Genomic DNA, 24,717 nt, shown 5'->3' on the forward strand with positions numbered 1-24,717 from the left:
TATAGAATCAAAATTTCAGCACAAGTCAGAAAAACCGTGAGCTGGTAACCACAATGCGCAATGGGGAGAGCCATCACATATCAGTTTGTTTTTTAAACATTTTCAGCAAACATGAAAATTTTAATGCAAAAACTTTTATTTCTTTAGATTGTATCTTTATCAAGTACAAAAAGAGACAAGTGCAATATATACTGTATATATATATATATATATATATATATATATATATATATATATATATATATATATATAAATAATTATGTAAAAATCTGTCATGTACACTATTTCAAATTATATTACAATATAATATCAGATAAATACAAATACATTTATTAGAGGATTATATTACATTACAAAATATGTTGATTCAAATTTAACTTATAAATACACACCATTGAGGGCTGCGATGTAGATATTCTAGCCTGTAATTGCATAGCTGTGAGGTAATCTAAGAGATGTTCTGCAAACAACTGATGTAGGTTTAATAAAACGTAAATACTTAATGGTTTTCCATTATGGCATCCAGGTCTCATTAAAATAGATTTGTATACATACACAAATTAACAGAGGTCTGTAGTGAAAAGCAGACACATGAACTTGGCCTCTATAAAGAGAGAAGCTGTGAAGGCCTGTACAAGGTGTATATTTGCTACATAAGGCTCCCCTCTGGCAGCTTGTGTTAACAGCTAACTGCAGTCACCACATGGAGACTGTAGCATAAAAGGAACTAATTAGAGAGATCATTGAGATCTATGGGAACTGCACTGTTTGTACTAACTAAATTCTTGAATAATGTGCTGTCCACACAGAATAATACAGTACAAGCAACCTCCAGTTGAAACAAAATGTAAATGTGCACAGATGGTGTAGTTTTCTGTAGCGATCAGTGGTATCTATAATCAGCTCTGTGCACATTGATACAGAATGCTGGCTGGCAGACACAGAAAATTCTAAATGCAGGCAGGGGCCTGTGTGCAGATTCAGTGCGGGCCCCCTCCTCTCTCTGGTGGTCCCGCGGTAAAGTAGCCCACAACACACCGCCCACCTTAACTGGCTTTGCCCTGGCTCTCTCTTCCCTGGACCCTTCTTCAACTCAACGTGGCCGCCCCTGATTGGCTGGTGGTCCGCGAACCATGATTGGCTCATGACCGGAGCCAAATTTAACCATGCAAGCACTTGGTGACCGGCGCTGGGACAGTGACAGTCACAGCGCCGGAGGTGTGCCAAAAAGCCGCCGGCCACCACTGATTGGCTGCCGGTCCAAACCAATTTTAATACAAGCAGCCGCTTGTTGAACGACGCTGGGACAGTGCCAGTCCCAGCGCCGGACAGGTGCCAAAGTGAAGTGCTGGTATGACATACTGTTTCATACCGGCACACTTCAAGCATTATAGATACGCCCCTGAATGCAGAAGTAATCAACATGCGGCCCTCCAGCTGCTGTGCAACTATCCATCCCAGCATGCCCTGACACAAAGCTGTGGCTGTGTAGTTCCACAGCAGCTGGAGGCTACAGATTGAATACCCCCTCCTATTGTGGATACATATCCTTAGGTTTCATATTCACATATGAGTTTTGATTCAGTTTCTGCAAGATGTTGAAAAAAAGGATGGTTTTCGATGCAATTGCATATGTTTACAAGGTCATTTGAACGTATTTCATGCGGTAAAAACAAATTGATTATTATTACTTGAACCAATTATCATTATTATTAATATTTTAAAATCAGGCTTCATGTATGTTCCATGTGGTAAAAGTAAACTGCATGGGTGGGCATGAAGCCTCAGTTTGCCACCTGCTTCTTTAGGTTACATACCCATTGACATTTTAAATGTGTTTAACACTAGTAAAGATGTATACAAGTAAACGTGTTATCTATTTTCACATTTTAAAGATCATTGATGATAATGAAATGGAAAATATAATTGGGGATAATAACACTATCACTGTCACACCAATTTACATGGACTTTATAAACATCAAAATCGCTGGTGACTCAAAGAAATGCCAGTGGCCTTAAACTACTTGGAATCAATTACACAGGACAAGCATACTTAAAATTAAACTGTATTTTAGGATACTAACATTTCTCACTGTGAGATAACAAAGTAAACTTGTGGATCAAGGCATTTACAATCTACCCACTTCCTTGTGATTGAGGCATGTACTCCTGCATAGACACAAGCTATATAATACTAAATGGTTTCTCATTCCTACCACAATTCTCATACCTGTGAAAGCAAAACACCAAGGGCCAAATGTAATAGGGTGACAGTTTATCGCAATGGGGGGGTTGATTAAAGCACTACACCCAGATTATGCGTTTATGTGGTGCAGTATTCTCTATTGTGCTTATTTAATAATCTGGGTGTAGCGCTTTATTCAGCCCCCCCCCCCCCCCCTTTGCGATATACCTCAGAAAAGGAGGAAGGACAGCTCCCCAAAACAGGTAATTAACACTACAGAGCGCAGGACCAAAATCCATACTCGATAGGGTGAGAGTTTAGAAAATGTGAGCGTTTAACAGTTATCTCTCACACTATTACATTGGTCGAGTTGTATCTTCATAATGGAAAAACATCTGGATGAGAGATTAAATCGTGAGTTTTTGAGTCTGAAAAACATGCAAATTTTCCTGTTCTCAGACTTTATTACATTGGCCAAGTTTAAAAAGTGTGAGAAAACTCACATTTCTAAGCTCTTACCCTATTACATTTGACCCCAAATGTTAGAATAGTGTCCTATGCTGTGCAGTTCATAAATCATTTTGGTGTCCAATCATTTGGTGGATAATGTTATAAAGTATAGCCCTTGATAACCATTCTTTTATGATTTTGTAGGATTCCAGTTACTCTTCCCATACAAGAGATGCCATTTGCCTGTATTACAGTTTAGGAATTAACAAAACTTTCTTTTTATAGGAGCAGTCTCCATCCTGTGCTTGTGTTTGTGCCTTTTCCCTCTTTCTCTCAGCCGAGACCTTGAGTCTTCACTGCAGCTCTCAGCTGGACTAGTCCATTAGTTACTTTTTCAAGCAGTTTGTGACATAGATGTGACAGGCAGCAATGCTGGCTATTATATTCACCTCCTGAGATCTGCAGACAAGATCAACATGACTATATTCTGTTATTTCACACTAGCAGGGAGGACAGACACAAAATGGCACATATTTGTATTTATAAGTGAATGAGGGATATGATCATAAGATATAGATCATAGGGGGGAATTCAATTCAACGCGAATTGAATATCGCTGGGAGCGAGCTCCCGGAGCTATTCAATTCAGAGCGGTGTGGTCGGAAAATGCCGTTATCGCGCCTTAACATGGGTGTTAAGGCGCGGTAACCGGCATTCTCTGACCAAAGTGCCGGGCGCAGAAAAACAGCTGCGCGCTCTGCACTTTGGTCGGATTTCTCCTCGCATCCCCAGGGGGGGTGCGGGAAGAAATCCTTAGCCCGCCCAAACAGCACGGTGTATTGAGTAGCTTCGGGAGCTCCCTCCCCCCTTTTCATGCTTTGCTACCTATATTCTGACCTACCAATGCTATACCAATTCATGCAAAAGTGCTTTTTACTCATATGATTGTGAAATCGATTTTTTAAAGCATTTGTGTTTTTTTTTTTTTTTTTTTTATGTAGTCTGAGCCGGATCCATGCCAAACATTGTGGCGTTAAGCCTTATTAATTATTCCACCTGTATTCAATTTGAATGATATGAAAGGTTTTAAATTGTATTATGTGCAATAAAATCATACTATTTCTTAAACCAGCAGCCACTTATTAGTGCTTCCATTATTTTTAGCTTTTTGTATTATCAGTAATTTGGTGGAGTCCCAGATCCACCTATGTGGGGGCAGCTGTAGTGGTTTTTTATTAGTTTCATATAATTTTCTTCTATGTTTTTTTTCAGTATTTCACTGTACACGAGGTTTTAATCCATACCAATAAAGGTTATATTTTATCATTGATTATTTTTGTTCCTTTCAAGTGTCTTTTACCTTCTTTTGGTTTTATGCTTTGATAATCCAATTGTCTTTGGCAGAACCCCCGGATTATAATTGAATAAATTAATATTACACAATGCGGGGTATTGAACTGGACACAACTAGTGCAGTAGTATCAACCTTGTGCTTTTTAAGGAACAATTAAATACTGTTAAATGTTAATCCTAATATAATATTTAAATAACATTGCTACAATTTATGAAAGGGTGAGAACCAAATAAAGATTAATAATAGATCATGTATAGTTCAATAAAAGGAGATATATACTAACCAGTGGGCCTCTCCTCCTGCTGGCCAAGCTCCCATGATGCTAAGCTGGTTCTCCAGTTCCATTATCCGAAAGCCAATATATCCGGAAGAGAGAAGCAGCAGTAACACTCTAAAAGAACACAAAGGAGCAGATCTATCAGTAGCCGCTAGGCTGCACTGCTAAAGTAACAAGCTGCCTGTGCAAGGTATCTGTAAAGTTACTGAGAAAACAGAAGTGCATTGAACAATATAGTATTATTTTGTTTAGGCAAAATGACTGTCAGAAAACTCAATGATGACTCACAGCAGCATATAGATAAGAAGCAGAATATTCACAGTGCCTGAATCTGCCCACTGAGTTTGGTTGGAATTTGAAGTCTTCTCCTGACACACATCCCCTAAAAGTAAAAAGAAGTATATAAAATCACACACTGTAAATAATAAAGCTGGATACACACCTTTGTGATCACTCTTATGATGCAATATGCGTGTATACACCTATACAATCATACTTGCACCCAGTGGTGGTTCTAGGGGCGGGCTAACAGGGCCGTCGCCAGGAGCGCCATCCCCTAGAGGGCGTCACCGAGTCCCCAGAAAGAATAAAAAACAAAAAATCACATAAGAAAAAAAACAAAAAAACCCAGCGCCGGTCCCCCCGCGCTAGCCGCCGCAGGGAGGCTCCATTTGCCGGGCGCCCGCTGATATTTGTTATCAGCGGGCACCTGGCACCCTCCTTGCAGCAGCAGAATGAGCTCGGGCTCCCGCAGAGAGCACTGTGAGAGGGACGTCATGACGTCTCTCCCATAGATCCGTGGTGGAGCCGCGGTCTTACCGGACGGCAGCGGACGCAGGAGTGGGGCCTAAGGTAAGTATTGTGTTTGTATTTTAATTGTATTTTTTTTTTTCAGAAGGGAGGCATGGCTATAGGGGGGCATTACTACTGGGGGCATGGCTATAGTGGGGCATTACTACTGAGGGCATGGCTATAGGGGGCATTACTACTGGGGACATGGCTATAGGGGCATTACTACTGGGGGCATGGCTATAGGGTGGCATTACTACTGGGGGCACGACTATAAGGGGCATTAATATAGGGGGCATTACTAGTGGAGGCACTTCTATAGGGGGAATTACTACTGGAGGCACTACTATAGGGGCACTACTAATGGGGGCATTACAACTGTGGGCATTATTACTTTGGGTACTACTATAAGGGGCACTACTAAAGGGGGCATTACTACTGTGGGCACTACTATTGGGGGCATTACCACTGCGGGCACTACTAATGAGATCACTGCATGGGGGCACCACTACCGGGGCCATTGTGTAAGGGGCGCCACTGCTGTGAGAATTCTATTAGGGGCACTACTACTGTGGGTCTTGTGTATAAGGGGCACTAACTTGGGCATTGTGTAAAAGGGGCACCACTGTGTGTCATAACATGAATATGGGACTAATGTGTGGCGTAATTTGAATTATAAAGGGAATTACTGTGTGTGGCACAATGTATTATACAGGGCATTACTGTGTGTGGCATAATGTATTATAAAGGGCATTACTGCTTGTGGCATAATGTATTATACAGGTTCTTACTGCGTATGGCATAATGCGTTATACAGGGCATTACTGCATGTGGCATAATGTGTTATAAAGGCCATTACTGCACGTGGCATAATGTGTTATAAAGGCCATTACTGCTTGTGGCATACTGTGTTATACAGGGCATTACTACGTGTGGCATAATGTGCTATACAGGGCATTACTGCATGCGGCATAATGTGTTTACAAAGGGCATTACTGTGTAAGGCGCATTACTGCTCATGGCAATTCTCCACGAGGGGAGAGCTTGGGGGAAGCCCAGGACCTTCATAAGTGCTCTGCACGCCCCACACTGTGATGAATTGGGGGTGTTCCGCAAGGACACGCCCCCTTTCCGGAAGCGCGTGCGCTTTCAGCGCGCGCAGAGGAGAACACCATCTAAAAAAGTTATTTTGGGGGGGGGGCACAACTGTGAACTTTCGCCCTGAGCTCCACAATGTCTAGAATCGGCCCTGCTTGCACCCTTCCATCCCCGACTACCAATATATCATAAGAAAATGATTGTAACACACACAGAGGGGGTGCTGCAGCTTGTGTAGTATCACAAGAATGGTGGATGGTGCGTACACACTTGCAATTTTGTTCCGATCTAGCACGGTCGCATTGGATGAATATTAAACTGCACATAAGATGCGATCCTTCAATTCGAACAGTTTTCATCTGACACAACATGATTGGAGGAGCGTACACACTCTTTCGAGTATCAAATATGATATATATATATATATATATATATATATATAGATACTGTACTTGTTTTGGTGCCATGCATGCTTTTATCCTGGGCTAATTAGCCAAGGAAAGTGCGCTTTAGCCATCATACACATTTACATGTAGTTGTTTTTTTCAAAGAGCTCATTCTCACAAGCGTTCTATGCTGGATTACAAATGGAACACAAAAACTGGGAAATGAGAGCAACATGTAGACCAATTGATCTCTAACTCGAGTCTGCTACGCCACATTCACTTTGATCATGAGAAAACAATATTGATGCTATTTTCTCATACTACAATGTGGTTCATGCAGACATCAGAGGTGAAAATGGCATAGAGATCACTTGCACTTTCTGTTTCATTGCTTTCCCAGTGGCTTGCTCAAGCTGCTTTGTCTGAACGTGCCAAAATATAAATAGCACAGGACCGTACATATACGTAAATGATACAGTAAAACAGTGAGAGTCACAAGAAACATGTAAGAAATTCTCCAGCCCTAACAAAGTTATTTAAAGACTGGTAAGTTTACACATACCATTTAGGAAGTTTCCTTGAGCCTGCCCATCTACTTCACTGGGAACGGATCTTATTCTGCTTTGGACCTGGACCAGGGCAGCTGTATGTAAGAAGGAAATTGCTGTCAGCTTGTGTGTGAATGCCACTATTTTATTTGTGTTCGAAAGGCCCAAATGATTATTATATTATATAGTTCATTCATAACAACCAAAAGCAAACTTTAAAAAAAAAAAAATTATTTGCGTTTTATTCACATTGCAGATACATCGAAACAACACCCAAAGGGGTATATTTACTAAGTGCGTGTTTTTAGAAGTGGTGATGTTGCCCATAGCAACCAATCAGATTCTAGCTATTATCTTCTAGAAGGTGCTAGATAAATGTTAAGTGAAAGGTTTAGTACCCCAAAGTGTACTAAAGATGCTGGGCTGCGACAGGAATCAGTTTTAAACACATACAAAGCACAAAAGAACTTGGATTGAGAAAAAAGCCTCAGCAGGCTCATTCACACACAGATGTACAAATGTCGCATGGCAAATTGACCAGTGCAATCTAGCAAAGTAGTTTTGTTGCTTCCATTTGTTTTATTTGTGCGAATAAGATGTACATTTTGAGAGGATAAGACGCTTGGTGCGGCCAAGTCGCCCGGGACATGATTCTACAAGAGGGGCTACAGTGTATGAGGACACATCTGTACATTCCCTTTTAGGTTAACCATGCCTCCAGAACTGCCGGCTGTCTGCAATTAGATAGAAAGAACTGCAGGACCAACAATACAATTTGCATACAATTGTTTGTAGCGTATTGGCTCTCACCAGTGCAAGATAAGGATGAATGGCTTCTGCGGTCTACAAACTGGGGAGCACCCAATCAGGAATATAGGGAAGATGGTTAGAAGGAGCCAAATATGCAGGTACTTTAAATAATGCATCAAGGAACTCTTATTTAAAAAAGTATTTACATTCAATAGGAGTTTGTTTATATTTTGGCAACTGTCCAATAGAATGGTTTGTGTAGCTCTGTCTTGGTAATTTAGTGTTGTTTGTCTTTTTTGTAGTAATTGTCCCAATGTAGCTTGTAGTGGTGAACATCCTCGATTTACAGTTCACTCTGATATGGGTTTGCTGCTGTGCCACGTTACTTAGTAATTATCTATGCGATCTATCTGTTTGATTGATCTTATTCTTTCTGTGTAGTGCGTTTCTTATGAGGGGATTGTCCCTATGCTAACTGTAGTTGTGATTATCTATGATAGGCCATGTAGTACATTACTGGCTCATTGTTATGCTGTGTTACCTAGCAACTGCTTAGGCGTTTGGCTGGCACTGACCTGTCGCGTCACTTCCGGGGCTGGTGCGTTCCACTTGGTGGAGCGCATGCTATTTCCGGTCTTGACGCGATGCAGGCATGAACTGTATTTGTTTTGTTGACTAATAACACGCTAGCGGCTGATGTTGCACTAGCGGTATGTCTGCTTCGCACAATATAGTGTTGTAAGTATTCCTATAGTGTTCTGATGCAGTGTATGTTATAGTAGTTTCCTTATGTTCACTCATTGTTGATTGAGAGGGTGGAGCTTACTAATTGATGTGGCTATATCAGCAGGCACAGGGGATAGTGTTCTGTGTGTCTTGTTGGTGGTAGCTTTGTGGCGATTGTCTCTGTCTTGACAAAGGTCCTGGTAGGACCGAAACGTCGATTTCATCATGCTATATATGTGAGTTATTAAAGATTCCTTCTACTGAATGGTGAGTGCCTATTCTCTCTTCCTTATGCTTTGGACTTTGCTGTCTCTAAATAGAGCACCCCACATGGTGAACTTGATGCTATGAGTGCAGCTCATTGGATTGATTGTGTGTGTATATATATATATATATATATATATATATATATATATATATATATATATATACACTCACACAGTCAGGTGCATAAATATTGGGACATTGACAGAATTTTCATATTTTGGCCTCTATTCACCACCACAATGGCTTTGAAATGAAACAAACAAGATGTGCTTTAACTGCAGACTTTCAGATTTAATTTGAGGGTAATTACATCCAGATCAGGTGAACGGTGAAGGAATTACAATGGTTTCTATATGTGCCTCCCACTTTTTAAGGACCCAAAAGTAATGGGACTATCAACTCAAAAGCTATTTCATGGACAGGTGTGGGCTATTCCCTCGTTATTTCATTATCAATTAAGCAGGTAAAAGGTCTGGAGTTGATTCTAGGTGTGACATTTGCATTTGGAATCAGTTGCCGTCGACTCTCAATATGAGATCCAAAAAGCTGTCACCATCAGTGAAGCAAGCCATCATCAGGCTGAAAAATCAAAACAAACCCATCAGAGAGATAGCAAAAACATTAGGTGTGGCCAAATCAACTGTTTGGAACATTCTTAAAAAGAAAGAATGCACCGGAGAGCTCAGCAACACCAAAAGACCCGGAAGACCACGGAAAACAACTGTGGTGGATGACAGAAGAATTATTTCCTTGGTGAAGAAAAACCCCTTCACTCTCCAGGAGGTAGGTGTATATGTGTCAAAGTCAACAATCAAGAGAAGACTTCACAAGAGTGAATATAGAGGGTTCACCACAAGATGTAAACCATTGGTGAGCCTCAAAAACAGGAAGACCAGATTAGAGTTTGCCAAACAACATCTAAAAAAGCCTTACAGTTCTGGAACAACATCCTATGGACATATGAGACAAAGATCAACTTGTACCAGAGTGATGGGAAGAGAAGAGTATGGAGAAGGAAAGGAACTGCTCATGATCCAAAACATACCACCTCATCAGTGAAGCATGGTGGTGGTAGTGTCATGGCGTGGCCATGTATGGCTGCCAATGGAACTGATTCACTTGTATTTATTGATGATGTGACTGCTGACAAAAGCAGCAGAATGAATTCTGAAGTGTTTCGGGCAATATTATATGCTCATATTCAGTCAAATGCTTCAGAACTCATTGGACGCCGCTTCACAGTGCAGATGGACAATGACCCGAAGCATACTGCAAAAGCAACCAAAGAGTTTTTTAAGGCTAAAAAGTGGAATGTTATGCAATGGCCAAGTCAATCCCCTGACCTGAATCCTATTGAGCATGCATTTCACTTGATGAAGACAAAACTGAAGGGAAAATGCCCCAAGAACAATCAGGAACTGAAGACATTTGCTGTAGAGGCCTGGCAGAGCATCACCAGGGATGAAACCCAGCGTCTGGTGATGTCTATGCGTTCCAGACTTCAGGCTGTAATTGCCTGCAAATGATTTGCTATGTGAGGTGACCAGTACTATGTGAGGTGACCAGTACTATATGGCTATGTTATGGCTATGTGAGGTGACCAGTACTATGTGGCTATGTTATAGCTATGTGAGGTGACCAGTACTATGGGGCCATGTGAACCTTACACTACATGTTTTCTTTTGGTCTGGATTTCACGTAGTGACTCTCCTGTTACCTAAGAAACAAACTGCAATATGAGAAAGAATTGAGAACTAACTATGTATCTTCTTAATCGTTTCTGAAAATAAAATGGGCGCATGAAAATAGTAATTATTAGTTATCATATGATATGGACATTGGGCCTGATTCAGAGCCACTCGTAAGCAGCAGCTCGTTCGCTCCGAGCGATGTTTGCCCAACTGCGCATGCGTACGGATTGTTATACGCATGCGCGAACCAGTCAGTACGGCCGAAATTCATGTGCTCGCAAAATAGCGACTGCCTGCTAATTTGAGTGACAGGATGAGGCGTATGTGGGTGGTAACAGGGGAAGGTGCTTGAAAACGGGGAGTGGAGATCCGATCGCAGGCGTGCTTAAAGGTCAAAACGGGCGTTTTATGGGTGTGCATATTTAAAACAGCAGCGTCATTGACCACGTCACTGGGTTATTTTTTACCAAGAACTGCTCGCAAAATTGTGGTAGGAAAAACCAACCCCAAGAATAGCGAGCAGTTCATACCCTGGTCGATGTACTCGATTAATCTAATAAATAGCGGACATGACGTAGGATGCGAGCGGCCAGGGGGCGTAGTTTCCCAAAAAACGACCGCAAGTTTTGTTCGCTCGTTCAGACCTAGAGGCGTGAACAGACCGCAAACAGCGAACGGTTCATTTGAATAGCCACCCCTATTTTCTGGACGAACGAGCGCAAATAGCGTCCGGGTCTGAATCAAGACCATTATCAGCAAGTTCTTGTTATTCACTTAATGGCTGTTTGTATCTAGTGCTGCTTTATTTGCTATATATTTGTTCCATCACTTTTGCTGACCATGGTACTCAGATGCAGTGGGAAGCACATCAAACTGCTTTACCTAATCACTTAGCAAAGACTCCAGTATGATGGGTACTGATGTCAGTTGTTCTGTGTTGCATAAGTGACAATCTAATAGCGGCCACAGAAGTTGATGCACTCTGAGTAGAGAACGCGGAACACATAAGGGTGACATCACCCTGACCTTATAATGATTTAAGCTTGAAATAACATTTTATATATTAATTCTCCTCTTATTAGAGGCCCAGTTGTCTGATTATGAAAAGCTGCAAAGTCTGTTGGATCTGGTCCTTTTTATACAGTTCCCAGACACTGTCCCCACTTGCAGGCTCCCAAAGTGCCGGGTGGCGCACCCGCAAAAAACAGCCTGGGGAGAACACTGCCCTCCCTTACCATTCCAGCCTCACAGGCTGCTCCCCCACTGGCTCTCAGTCAAAAGTGCCCATTATGCAGTGCACCCTGTAGTTATTCCCTTTATACATTGCCCCCTGTAGTTTTGTTTTGCCCTTATGAAGTGCCCCCAGACTGGCCCCTTATGCAGTGTCCCCAGACTGGCTCCTTATGCAGCGTCCCCAGACTGGCCCCTTATGCAGCGTCCCCAGACTGGCCCCTTATGCAGCGTCCCCAGACTGGCCCCTTATGCAGCGTCCCCAGACTGGCCCCTTATGCAGCGTCCCCAGACTGGCCCCTTATGCAGCGCCCCCAGACTGGCCCCTTATGCAGTGCCCCCAGACTGGCCCCTTATGCAGTGTCCCCAGACTGGCCCCTTATGCAGTGTCCCCAGACTGGCCCCTTATGCAGTGTCCCCAGACTGGCCCCTTATGCAGTGCCCCTAGACTGGCCCCTTATGCAGTGTCCCCAGACTGGTCACAGCCCCAGCCCAGAACTTACCTGAACATGTTCGGCGGCGCCGCTCCCACTCCCACTGCCTCGCTCTGACTGGATCTAGCAGGTGCGTAGTGTAGACTCTTCACGTCGCGGGGGATGTCCTGACGTCACCCAGGCAGTGCATCATTGGGAACGGTTGCCTCTGAAGTGATCGGAGGCTTCTTAAGCCTCCGGTCGCTTCAGAGACCAGTGTTCCACACCAGGAGGCGGAGGGTGACCGGGAATGCGGCGGGGGGAAGTTCCGGGCGGTGGGCTGTTTCTGTCGGGTGATGCGCTTGCAGAAAACAGCCTGGGGAGAACACTGTGTAACAGGAACAAATTTGGGTCACACTTCCTCAAAAGTCCCATATCACAAACTGATAGAGGCTACAGGCTAGTGCCATGCTGTAACAGCGCGGTGACCTGCTAATTAGCCACAGTTAGCTCGTGCTGCAGGACCAGCTCAGTCTGTAAAATGAGTCCCTCACTGGCATATCCGCATAAAATACATGCTATAGTGCAAAACATGTCTGCTAGAAAGTGCCTTCATATTGTAAGAAACAGGTTTCTTTTCCCCAATGCAAACAGGGAAAAACACAGAAGTGATGCATCCATCCATCCATCAATGATTTAAGTGAAATTTAGAATTCAACTTAGGCTGATGACATGATTTAAAACAGAGAACACAACCCAATCCTCATGAAAACTTTGACACTCTCCTGGCTTTGTAAATGTTAGAAACTTGATACTGTATCTACTGATTTCAATTATCTAACAAGGAGTCGCTCGTTTTGGATAACTTCAACAGTAAATTAAAATACCAAGGGTTTAAAGGTGGACTGAATGGGGTCTCAAATGCATCATGCCCTATAGAAATGTCATCACATTGCATAAGAGTGCTAGCCTCTTATTTAAGGAAGCAGAGATGTGGACTTTTTGGGAACTCCTTTACAATCCATTATCCAAGCTAGCCTGTAGGAAAAGTATGGAGCAGATTAACAAAGAGTCGTAGGAAACTTCCTTTTCTCTTGAGCATGGTTCCAATCACTCTGTCACAGACCTCCTTCTTCTTTAGATTCATTCCCTAAATCTGATGGCAAAACGGTCCCTGAGCTCCCTTAAAGGAAGATGCCACAAAGTCATCCTGAAAATGTCTTTGACTTAATACTTGTCCAGTTTGGTGCCAAAAAAAGCACCCAGAACCCTTCTCTTTTTGAGAATGTGCGAAAGCATTGTCACTGGCAGGAATAGATAAATCAGATGAAAATCCCATGAGACCATCATAATGCCTCTCTGGTACTTCAAAATCGCTACACCATGTGGTTCAGGAAAGATACGATCTTGTCAATATCTGGCATACCCCATCTGTCCACAATCTGAAAGATGTCATGGTTTAAATATCCCTTTCCTGAATGAAAGGCGTGTCTGCTGAGATAATCGGTCTCTCAGTTTTCTACCCTGGTATGAACACTGCCAATACTTCCAGAACATTTTATTCTGCCAGGTCATGACCCGGATGGTTGCAAGGGAGCTCTTTGTGCCTCTCTCATGCTTGATGTATTTCACTTTGGTTGTGTTGTATGACTGAATTCATATGAACTTACCTCACAAAGTTATCATTGAACTACAGTGTTTAACAATGTCCTTCATTAGTCAGAAGCTTGGCCTCTGCAGGAGACCAGAGTCCCTAAAAAGAGAATTGAATAACAGGTGCCTCCTAACCCTAAAATCTGCTGTGCATTGTCAAAGTTATCCAGTTCCATATGGCAAAAGGGTGACCCCTGTTTTGTTGAGGTTACCGACACTCGGACATCAGAAAAGCTAGCCTTGGAGACAAAGAAATTTGTTCCGTGGTCAGGTGACAGTGATCTTGTCCCATTTCAAGAGGAGGTCAAACTGGAATGCTCTTGAATAAAACTGTGCACACTGCATGGCCTCAAATGTCAATATCATCTTCATACAGAACAAAACTGGCATCTCTGAGCAAGCCGACAGAGAGATAACTAGCCTGTGTAACAAGTCTCTTCAGTATCCTGGGAAAAATACCAAGTTTTGTCCCAGTGCACTGTTCAACTTCAGGCTATTGATATTTAATTTTAATCTGCCAAATCAAGCAGAATTACTGACTCAAAGGCAAAAATGCACGTACTAAAAAATTGTAGATATACAAGCAAGTATATACATGGTACCTCAAAAGTGTAAATCAAGCAAGCACACAGCCTTTTTTAATTAGCTAAACTTATATCTTTCAAGTACGGAGTAGTATTCCCTTTGACCCCAGAGCAGTTAGAATTATTTGTGACATGATTTCAACAAGGTGCTGCATAAAAACAGTCATGGTCAAAAGGTTCAGTTGTTGTTCAGACTAAACACCAGTATATTACAGAAATATGCCCCGGTTGTTTTTACTCTGAAATTGTTGGTGCCAGAAGGGGTGGTTTCAGTAACTCAGAAAATTCTGATAGCGTGAGATCTTCATGTACAACAGAGTTTATAAACAATGGTGTGCAAAACAAAAAACATCCATTGAGTGGCAGTGCCTTGTTAATGAGAGAGATCAGTGTAGAATAGTCAGACTGGTTCAAACTGACAATAAGGTGAAAAATATGCAGCAACTACGTGATGCTATCATGCCAACAATGACCAGAACCCTAATGAATGTTTCCAGCACCTTGTTTACTTAAGCTACGAAGTTCAGGCTGTTCTACCTGTAACTAATTAGTCAGTTTTGTGTATTTACACTCCATTTCTCACTTACCCACTTCACTGGTACAATTCTCTGCACTGTCTGATTCCTGATGGATTTGCTCCAAGTCAGAGTGACTGGAATTCTGCATGAAAAGAAGGATTGCACATATTGCACTTTATACTAACATGGCTCAACCCAATCATTTTCACAAACGGTGACTAGAAAATGGCATTTATCAACAGATAAAATGATTGTTCTGTCCAACATTTAAAAATATATTTAGGAAGGGTCACAAATTTGAATGCTAATTAGCTCCTCTTGTTAATGAGGTATGTAGTCAGGATCCCGGTGTGCGGGATGCAGACGGTCAAATTACCAATGCCGGAATCCCAGCTCCAGTATACCTACCGCCGGCATCCCGAAGGTAGGTAGTAAGGGTTAGGCAATAGGGGGAATGTTAGGGTTAGGCACTAAGGGGGGAGGGTTAGGTTTAGTAAGCGGGGAGGGGGAGGATAGGTTTAGGCACTAGGGGGGGGGGAGGTTAGGATTAGGCATCAGGGAGGAAGGTTAGGGGTAAGGGTTAGCGTTAGGGTACTTGGTAGTGGCGGGATGCCACTGTCAGTATTCTGGCCGGCGGCATCCCGACTGCCGGGATCCCGTAACCAACCCGTTCAGGAGAATAGCTTCCTAAGAAATTTAAATAGTAGTTTGTTGAGGCTCTGGTTTATACATTGGCATTTTAAAGCATGAAGGTCATTATTTACGTTCTATACCACTGGTGCATCTAGAAGGCTAAGCCAATACATTTCAAGGTCTAAGCCTTTTTCCATTCTCTGCAAGCTGGGGGGTGGGCAGGTGGAGACTGAGCAAAAATCACACCAAATTCCACCCTTCTGCCACTTTAGAACCAAACCCTTTTCTTTCAAAAAAGCTTTTAGATTTGTCTTGGTTTAACCTGATTTATATCTAAATTAAGAATGACTTTAAGGTGAAATTGACACTTTAATTTTTACATGTGGCACTTTAGTGTGTTAAACAAGAGGCTACTCTGTTTTACATTTGAAACTCTACATTTTTGACATGCCTGTCTGGATTTTAATCAGAGGTTATTTTACTTGAAATGATCAAAGAATACCTGGAGAATGGAAGATGTATTAAAATAAATGCACAATGCTGGGATTCAGCTCCATAATAATAGAAACTATAGCAGATACTATTGTATAACTAACCTGCAGGAGATTAGTTTGAGCACTTATCTAAGAAGGCAGCCCTGATTAGAATCAATATATTCTCATCTATATAAACTGAACCCTTCAACTACAAAACAATATACATGAGACCATTACCAGAATGTTGTTACCCTGCTCAGAACTTGGCTCTGTAGAACATGAAATTGGTGTGATGCAAGCACTTCCGTCCTATACAAGACAATTGAAGAAGATATATGTATGCAAATGCCAATCAAGTACGCAAGAAATAAACAAACAACATATCCCTGTCTCGCTCTCTATATGTATATAGACATTACAGATTCAAACTGCCAGCACCCTTAGGACTTCTTGATAAAATCAAAGTCAGATTTATTCTTTTTTGCTTAGAGCATTATTATGTGCATTAAGAAGTCCTAATAGCGCCACTGTCCAGGTCTGTATGGTATTTAGCTATCTATCTATAATCACAATTACCCACAATGCGCTAATATCTTTAAAACAATCAATATAATATCAATGTTAGTCAACTTACTTAGTCAATGTAGGCTGCAATCCCAAAGTTTGTCCTTTTGCCAGTCCAAGGACAAATATAGTTTTAATAGAATTTGGAGGTCTTTAGAATGCACCACCACAATGTCTTTGAATTATTTGTTTAGTAACCTGGATGGATATGTTCCTTGGAGATGTTTATCTGAAGATGGAGGATTTGAGATGATTTCGTCTTTAGATTTCTATAATGAGACTTTCAAGCCAGAGTTCATTCAAAAGACAGAATCAAATTATTTTATTCATAAAAGTTTTAAAAGGATCTTACATAGCAAACATAGGTTGATTTAGGTGGGCCAGCTGTTGTTAAACTTGATGTGTAAGCTCATATACACCAAGTGTGCCCACGTTTCACTACTGCATTAATCACCCAACGCGTTTCACCGAATTATCAACTTACTCAGGGGTGTCTTAAAACAAACGTAAAACATGGGTATCTCATCAGTAATCTCATAACAATTACAATATATTTTTCAGATACAGTTTCTCAATATAATAAAATGAAAATAATTTAATTTAAAAAATACATAAATTACTTACTCAATGTTTACACCAGCATTTTCAAAAAATGGTATTAATCCTTCTACTCGGGGGTTTATACTATACTTATGCACAAAAATATCACCTTCTTAATATTAGACAAATATAGCTGTATACTGTGTGTGATCTGTTTGTCAGTCAAATGATGAATGACCCATAGTGTCCAGGGTTCTCCTTTTATCACCCTAACTGCATCACTTCCTGTTTGTTAAATCACTTTTTTTAATTATTTTATTTCTCTAATTTTGATTATTTTTAATTACTATTTTTATGATGATAAACTTCTTCCTGGTTGTGTTTCAAGCCTCATTATGGATTAGTGCATTAGTTTATTATGAGTGATTTCAATCAGTTCCTGTTTGTGTTTCAAGCCTCTCTCCCAGTTCCCACTCTTTATGTGTTCCAAGCCTCATTGTGAATGTGCATCCGGAGTGATTTCAATCACTTCCTGTTTGTGTTATAAGCCTCTTTCATGTGAGCCATTCCATACTGTGTAATATTACCCTTAATGTGTGCTTTTATTTTTACACTTAATGTGTATTTCATTTTTATTTGTTGTTATTTATTTTTTTATCTATTCTAATAATAATAATATGTATATACAATGGGGGAGATGAGCTCCATGGACCCCACAAAGGTACTTTAACCTGTGTGTTCCCCACAAAACTCCCCCCTCATTTAATTAAAACATTGGAGTCCCATAATGATCCAACATTTTACAATATTAATTCACAAAAACAATAATAAAAGCTTGAATTTATTTGCATAATTTTGCTCTATTATATAAACAGTTTGTAAACATATTTTAGGGTACAATGTACAATACAAATGAGCTTTTTCTATCAACTGTACATATTTGCATTAATACATAAGGATACAATTTTCTACATTGTTCATATACATGGGGTCTGCTTTAATTTGCTCTAGAACCGTAAATATTAGATCTTTAATATCTGAATTATAATATTCTAGAAAATGCCTTGGAAGCCTATGTGTTCTCATCTTGTTTTTAATATTTCTAAGATGTTCTTGTATACAGAGTTTTATACTTCTTTTTGTTTTCCACACAGAGTGGAGTCCACACTCACAGGTGATCCTATTTGCAACATAGCTTGAATTACACGTTATTGTATCTTTAAGTTTTAGGGTCTTTTTAGTGTCTTCATCTATAAAGCAAGGATGTTTTTCCATGTGTTTACAACAAATACATTTGTTACAAGGGTAACACCCCGGTTTCTTATTTAAGAAACCCTTGTTACACTGTTTTGGATCCCTGTTTACTGGTCTCAACATACTAAGATATTTTTTAGATTAGTTGCTTTTTTGAAGACTAGTCTAAGTTTTTCTGGTAGGTGAGGATCCAACACCGGATCTCTTCGCAATAATTTCCAATGTTTTCAACAGTTTTTCTTATAGCTTTTTTCTCTTTATTAAATTTTGTTACAAAGGGCCTTCCTTCAGAGTGCCTCTATTCCTTTATTAGGGATTTTATTTTTAACAAATCCAATCTAGCTTTTTGATATGCTCTTAATTTATGCTTCCTTTATCATTTCTTTGTTATCTCCCCTTTTAAAAAACTTTATCCTCCAATACTTCTGACTGTTTCCAAAACTGGTCTGAGCTGCTACAATTTTTCTTTATTCTCAAAAACTGGGAGTATGGAACATTATTTTTCCACCTAGGTAGGTGGCAACTTTTAGAGGGAATATAACTGTATCAGTTTCTTTAAAAAATGTTGACGTACTTATCTGACCGTTACTTTGTCCCTGTAATTGGAGATCTAAAAAATCTATACTTTTTACATGATGTTTATATATACATTTTAAATTAAAATCATTATCATTATTTTAGATACAAATTCCTGAATACTCAATTCATCTCCCCTCCATACTAAAATCAAATCATCTATATAGCGTCGATAAAAGTAATGTTATTAGTTTAGAAATTTGTATTATAAATAAACTTTTGTTCCCTTTTACCCATAAAATATTTGCATATGCCGGGGCAAATTTCATACCCAGAGCTGTTCCCTGCTTCTGGGAGGAAAAACTCAACATCGAATTGAAAAAAATTAAAGCATATATTTAATACTGTCAAGTATAAATTCTCTTTCGTTTTTAGACATTCTGATCTTGTTGTAATGTTTTATCAACTGCTTCTAATCCTTTCTTATGTGGTATGGAGGAATAAAGTGCCTGTACATCAATTGTCATCCATTTGTATGATGAATCCCAAATAAAATCTTGAAATAATAAACTTTCAAATAGGATCTTAGGAACTTCACATACGGTTGTAGTTTCATGTCCACATAATGTGAGAAATTAGATGTTAGGGAATCTATCCCTGGACTGGCAAAAGGACAGACTTTGGTATTGCAGCCTAAGTATTATTCCTTGATTAGATTATATTGATTGTTTTAAAGATATTAGCGCATTATGGGTAATTGTGATTGTATTTTTGAGTTGTTTCCAGTACCCATTTTTTGCAGCTAGGTAAAATGCCTATTTTTAAGGATAGGTCCAAAAAGGCACAATATAGAAAACCTATATTTTTAGATGAGGAATTTGAATTGTGTATGGAGGAGGAAGAGGATACTTTTTATAACTTACTCAATAGTATGGAAAAACTAGCTGTACGTGAATTAAAAAGTTGGTATGATATCACTGCTTTAGAAAATATTTAGAGATGGGTAGAGTCCCAAGAGGGCTAAGATTACAGAAAAAATTCCACTATTGGGGATAACAGTGAAGAATTTATGAATAGTTGGAATTTGGTATTGGGGGAATGTTCAGCCAAACTAGTGGATTTATAAGATCTTAGCGAACTTGAGACTAGTTTGTTAAAATTTGAAAATAATGAGACATTTCAATATGAAGTAGGAATAATTAAAAAAAGACTGGATAACCTTGAAAATGATATTATAGTGAGAAAACAAAAAAAAAGGTTTTTTTAGAGATAAGATTCTGAAAATAATAAAGTATATAACTGGGCTCCCTTCCAATATAGGAGATCAAGATTAAAGAGTCAGACTGACTATAATAGAGAATCCTCTAGATATCAATCTAGAAATTATCAAAACAATGCAGGGTGGAGAGATGCAAGAAGAAATTATAGGAAAAATTCAACAAACCAATCACCTCAATACTATAGGAACCAAGGAAATTATTTTCCCACTACAAAAAATAGATTTGAAATTTTAGGGTCATCCCTTACATCTCCTGTTTTACACCAAAGACAACAGCATTTTTTAGGAGAGACAAAATAGATACCGTTCCATCTTATCCAAAAAAGGGAGGAGTTACATCGAAAGTTAGATTCACCCCAGGGGATAAAAAGAAGGTGTATACCGAAGAAAAAGGAAAGAGGGGCAGTGGGAGGATCTCCAAAGAAAAGAAAATCTTGATTCAATCTACAAGAGAACACTAGATAGTTGTTTTTGTGAGACATTGAATATTCCTATCAGGCCCACAGACTAAAGTTTTAGAGAAGGGACTAAAATTTGCATTTAAAATTGCATGTGAACAAATTTGACCTACTTGTTGACTTGAATAAATATGTTAGAAATTTGACCCTCTAGAGCACAGGTTCTCAAACTCAGTCCTCAGGACCCCAAACAGTGCATGTTTTGCAGGTCTCCTCACAGAATCAGTGAAATAATTAGCTCCATCTGTGGATCTTTTAAAATGTGTCATTGAGTAATGAATACACCTGTGCCCCTGCTGGGTGACATGGAAAACGTGACCTGTGTGGGGGTCCTGAGGACCGAGTTTGAGAACCACTGCTCTAGAGGCACTTCTAGAAAAACTCAATTCCTAAATTGGCATACGAACCAGTACAGAAACTGCTAGTCTTGCAGCCTTCTAAATATTACCCTGTTGAGTCAAAAGGAAGCCATATAGACATATTCTACGATTTATTAAAAGAGGATTTTAGAAAAATAAAAATGACTGCAGATAAATGTAATTGTAATTTGAATCCCATGGAAAAACAAGCAGTAAAACAATTACAGTCTGATATGTTAGTAATAAAACAGGCTGACAAAGGAGAGGCAGTCGTGATTCAGAACCACCTGTCTGAAACTTATAAAATTATAGGCAATAATACAACGTATGAAAAACTATCTAGTGAAAATCTAGAGATCCGTCAGATATATCAAAAATACATTGTACCCATATATGTTTACAAACTGTTTATATTACAGAGCATATATGTAATTATGCAATAATATACACTCAAGCTTTTAGTATTGTTTTTGTGGATTAATATTGTAAAATGTTGGATAATTATGGGACTCCAATGTTTTAATTAAAAGAGGATGGGGGGGGCTCTGTGGGAAACACACAGTTTAAATTATCTTTGTGGGGTCCATGGAGCTCATCTCCCCTATTGTATATACATATCTTTATTAGAATAGAACAAACAACAAATAAATAAATAACAACAAATGTATGGGTTAAAAAAAAAAAATAGAGCACTAATAGGGATAAATTAAATACACATTAAGTGTAAAAATAAAAAAAATACATTAAGGGTAATATTACACAGTATGGAATGGCTCACATGAAAGAGGTTTGGAACACAAACATGAAGTGATTGAAATCACTCCTGATACACAATCACAATGATGCTTGGAACACATGGCTCTCATAAAAGAGTGGGAACTGGGAGAGAGGCTTAAAACACAAACAGGAACTGATTGAAATCACTCCTAATAAACTAATACACTAAACCATAATGAGGCTTGAAACACAACCAGGAAGTAGTTTATCATCATCAAAATAGTAATTAAGGAAAAAACATTCAATATTAGAGAAATAAAATAACTAAAATGATCTTTATGATTAGAGTTCTGAAAGAATCATTAAGGACAACAAGTAAAGTTTGTACTGGTAGAAAGAAACAGAATTATGGAACTTTATATTTAATTAACACAAACAGGAAGTGACACAATTAGATACAGGGATAAAAGGAGAACACTGGACACTATGGGTCATTCATCATTTGACTGAGAAACAGAACACACACAGGAGACAGGTGCAGTATTTGGATAGTCATTAAGTAACTATGGGAGCACTGTTATTATATATTATAAACTGAAAAATGGGTTAGCAGTACTAAATGAAATGTTATTTTAGATGATCCTAAGAAGTAACTATTTTAAGAAGGGAAGATTATTTTACTAATTATCTAGTAAGTACTTAATGAATTTTAAGTAATTATAGTTGAATTGTATTAAGGAGGTGATATTTTTGTGCTTAAGTATAGTATAGTATAAACCCCAGAGTAGAAGGATTAATACCATTTTTGGAGATGCTGGTCTAAAAACATTGAGTAAGTCATTTATGTATTTTTAAATTCAATTATTTACATTTTATTATATTGAGAAAGTGTGTATGAAAAGTATATTGTAGTTGTTATGAGATTACTGATGAGACACCCATGTTTTACTTTTGTTTTAAGACACCCCTGAGGAAGTCGATAATTTGACGAAAAGCATTGGATGATTAATGCAGTAGTGAAAGGTGGGCATACTTGGTGTATATGAGCTCACACATCAAGTTTAACAACAGCTGGCCCACCTAAATCACTCTATATTTGCTATGCAAGATCCTTTTACAACTTTTATAAACAAAATAATTTTAAAAGATATATACAAGAATTGATTCTATTATGTGAACTGTGGTATTAGGGTCTCATTATAGAAATCTAAGATACAAATCCTCTCAAATCCTCCATCTTCAGAAAAACATCTCCAAGGAATATATCTATATAGGTTACTGAAGTGTTAATTCAAAGATATTGTGGGGGGGCGCATCCTAAAGATCTCCAAATTATATATATACAGTATATATATTATAAAGGCTGCATGTAAAAAAACTGCAAATCTCCCAAAGGGGGTGGCATGGTGTTTAAGGGGCTACTCCTCAAAAGCTTTTGGAGGTACCGAGCTGAAATTTGGCACGGGCGGGTAGAATTGTCGCTCGGTGTTGCATGCCAAATTTCAGGACATAAACATAAAAAATGAGGACTTGGGGAGTAATCTAAACTTCCAACTGTCACATTTTTCTGACATTCTCAATTAGGACCACTTTTCTGCTGTAGTCTATGTTTTTTTGGGGGGAAGGCATAACTCAGGGTAGGGGGCGAATTTAGACTTGGGGTTTGTTTTATTAGGTAGCTATTGTTCCAGGGTAGGGCCTTTTGGGGGTTAAAGTAAATTAGAAAGTTACAGTTTTAAACTATTACCTAAAGAATGCGCCATTGAATAGATAGGACTTTTGAACTTGTTGCGCAGCCACAGTAGGAGCCTCCAGCAGGTGTATTCACTATGGCTTCACTTGGGTGCAGCAAAATGGCTGCCTTTTGCGGGCGGTAGCGGGGGGACGGGTCCGGGGGGAAGGAAGCTGCCGTTTGCTGCGGCTGGGATGCGGGGGTAGGGGTTAGCAAGCGTTAGCTGTGGCCCGGAACTCAGGGGCGTTAGCGCGGGTGGCGGTGTAGCAGGCGTTAGGACCCGGGGAAGGTAGCAGCACGCAGATGCAGGCTCGGATCTGGAATATCCGTAATACCTGCATCTGTGTTTAAAAAAAACAAAACATAGAAGCAGGGAAGGGTCAGCGAGACCAGTCTGTGCTTCTGTGTTTAATAAAAAAATAAAAACCGGTTTAAAAAAAAAAAAAAGGCGTAGCCCTGGTTGCCAAAATACGGGGGACAACTGACGTAGGGGTCCACGGTATTCAGCGCAACTAGCACTGGGCTCTGAGCCGGCCCTGGTTCTGGAAATACAGGGGGAAAAAAAACGCGTATGGTCCCCCTGTATTTACCACAACCAGCACCGGACTCTTTCTAGCAGACGGGGGGGGGTGATGCCACAGCCAGGGGAGCCCTTTCACTGGGCCCCCCAGCCATAGCATCACCCCTCAGCCCAGGCCGGGAATCCCTGGGGAGCTGGGTACCGGGTTGATTGTGTAGTGTTGTGCAAGTAAAGTTAAAATATTGTCTTTTGCTGTGGAACTACAGTTCCCAGCAAGCCTCCCCCGCTTGCTGGTACTTGGAGAACCACAAGTATCAGCATGCGGGGCATTACGGGCCTGCTGGTAACTGTAGTTTCACAGCAAAAGTAATATTAAAAATCCACAGAACACACACACTGTAGAAAAGTACAATTGTACTACTCACACGTGCACACACTATCTCACATACTCACCTAGTATCCCTGAAGCCAATGTGTCCTCTTCTCCAGTAGACAATCCAATGGCTGTAATAAAAATTCTATACTCATCTCCTCCTATGCGTGGATCTGTCCTCTTCAGGCAATACAGGGTCTTGGCAAAAAAACAAAAAAAACAACGCAAAATGCCCGGACCCACGCACATTAGTAGTGTCCTCTAAGGACACTCCTACCCGAATGACAGCTCCGCCCGGCACTTCAGTTCAGAAATCCCGGTGCGGAGCGCTGATTGGCAGAGAGAGGCGAGCCTTCCGCCTCTCAGCCAATGAGC

General features: G+C 40.0%; 1 protein-coding gene across 1 annotated transcript in view; it reads right to left on the reverse strand.

Moving 5' to 3' along the window:
- Positions 1 to 277: 277 nt before the first annotated feature.
- LOC148501195 (uncharacterized) overlaps positions 278 to 24,717 on the reverse strand; it is a 48,847-nt gene continuing 24,407 nt past the window's right edge. Inside the window, exons 8-13 of the mRNA XM_088450821.1 lie at positions 16,268 to 16,339; positions 14,991 to 15,063; positions 7,104 to 7,184; positions 4,557 to 4,650; positions 4,275 to 4,382; positions 278 to 3,096 (exon numbers count right to left, since the gene is read on the reverse strand). Of these exons, the coding sequence (XP_088306947.1) occupies position 3,096; positions 4,275 to 4,382; positions 4,557 to 4,650; positions 7,104 to 7,184; positions 14,991 to 15,063; positions 16,268 to 16,339 (429 nt within the window). The 3' untranslated portion in view covers positions 278 to 3,095. The remainder of the gene's footprint in view (positions 3,097 to 4,274; positions 4,383 to 4,556; positions 4,651 to 7,103; positions 7,185 to 14,990; positions 15,064 to 16,267; positions 16,340 to 24,717) is intronic.

The sequence above is a fragment of the Taudactylus pleione genome, unplaced genomic scaffold (genome assembly GCF_031769625.1).
Source record: "Taudactylus pleione unplaced genomic scaffold, aTauple2 ptg000529l, whole genome shotgun sequence".
Classification (NCBI taxonomy): domain Eukaryota; kingdom Metazoa; phylum Chordata; class Amphibia; order Anura; family Myobatrachidae; genus Taudactylus; species Taudactylus pleione.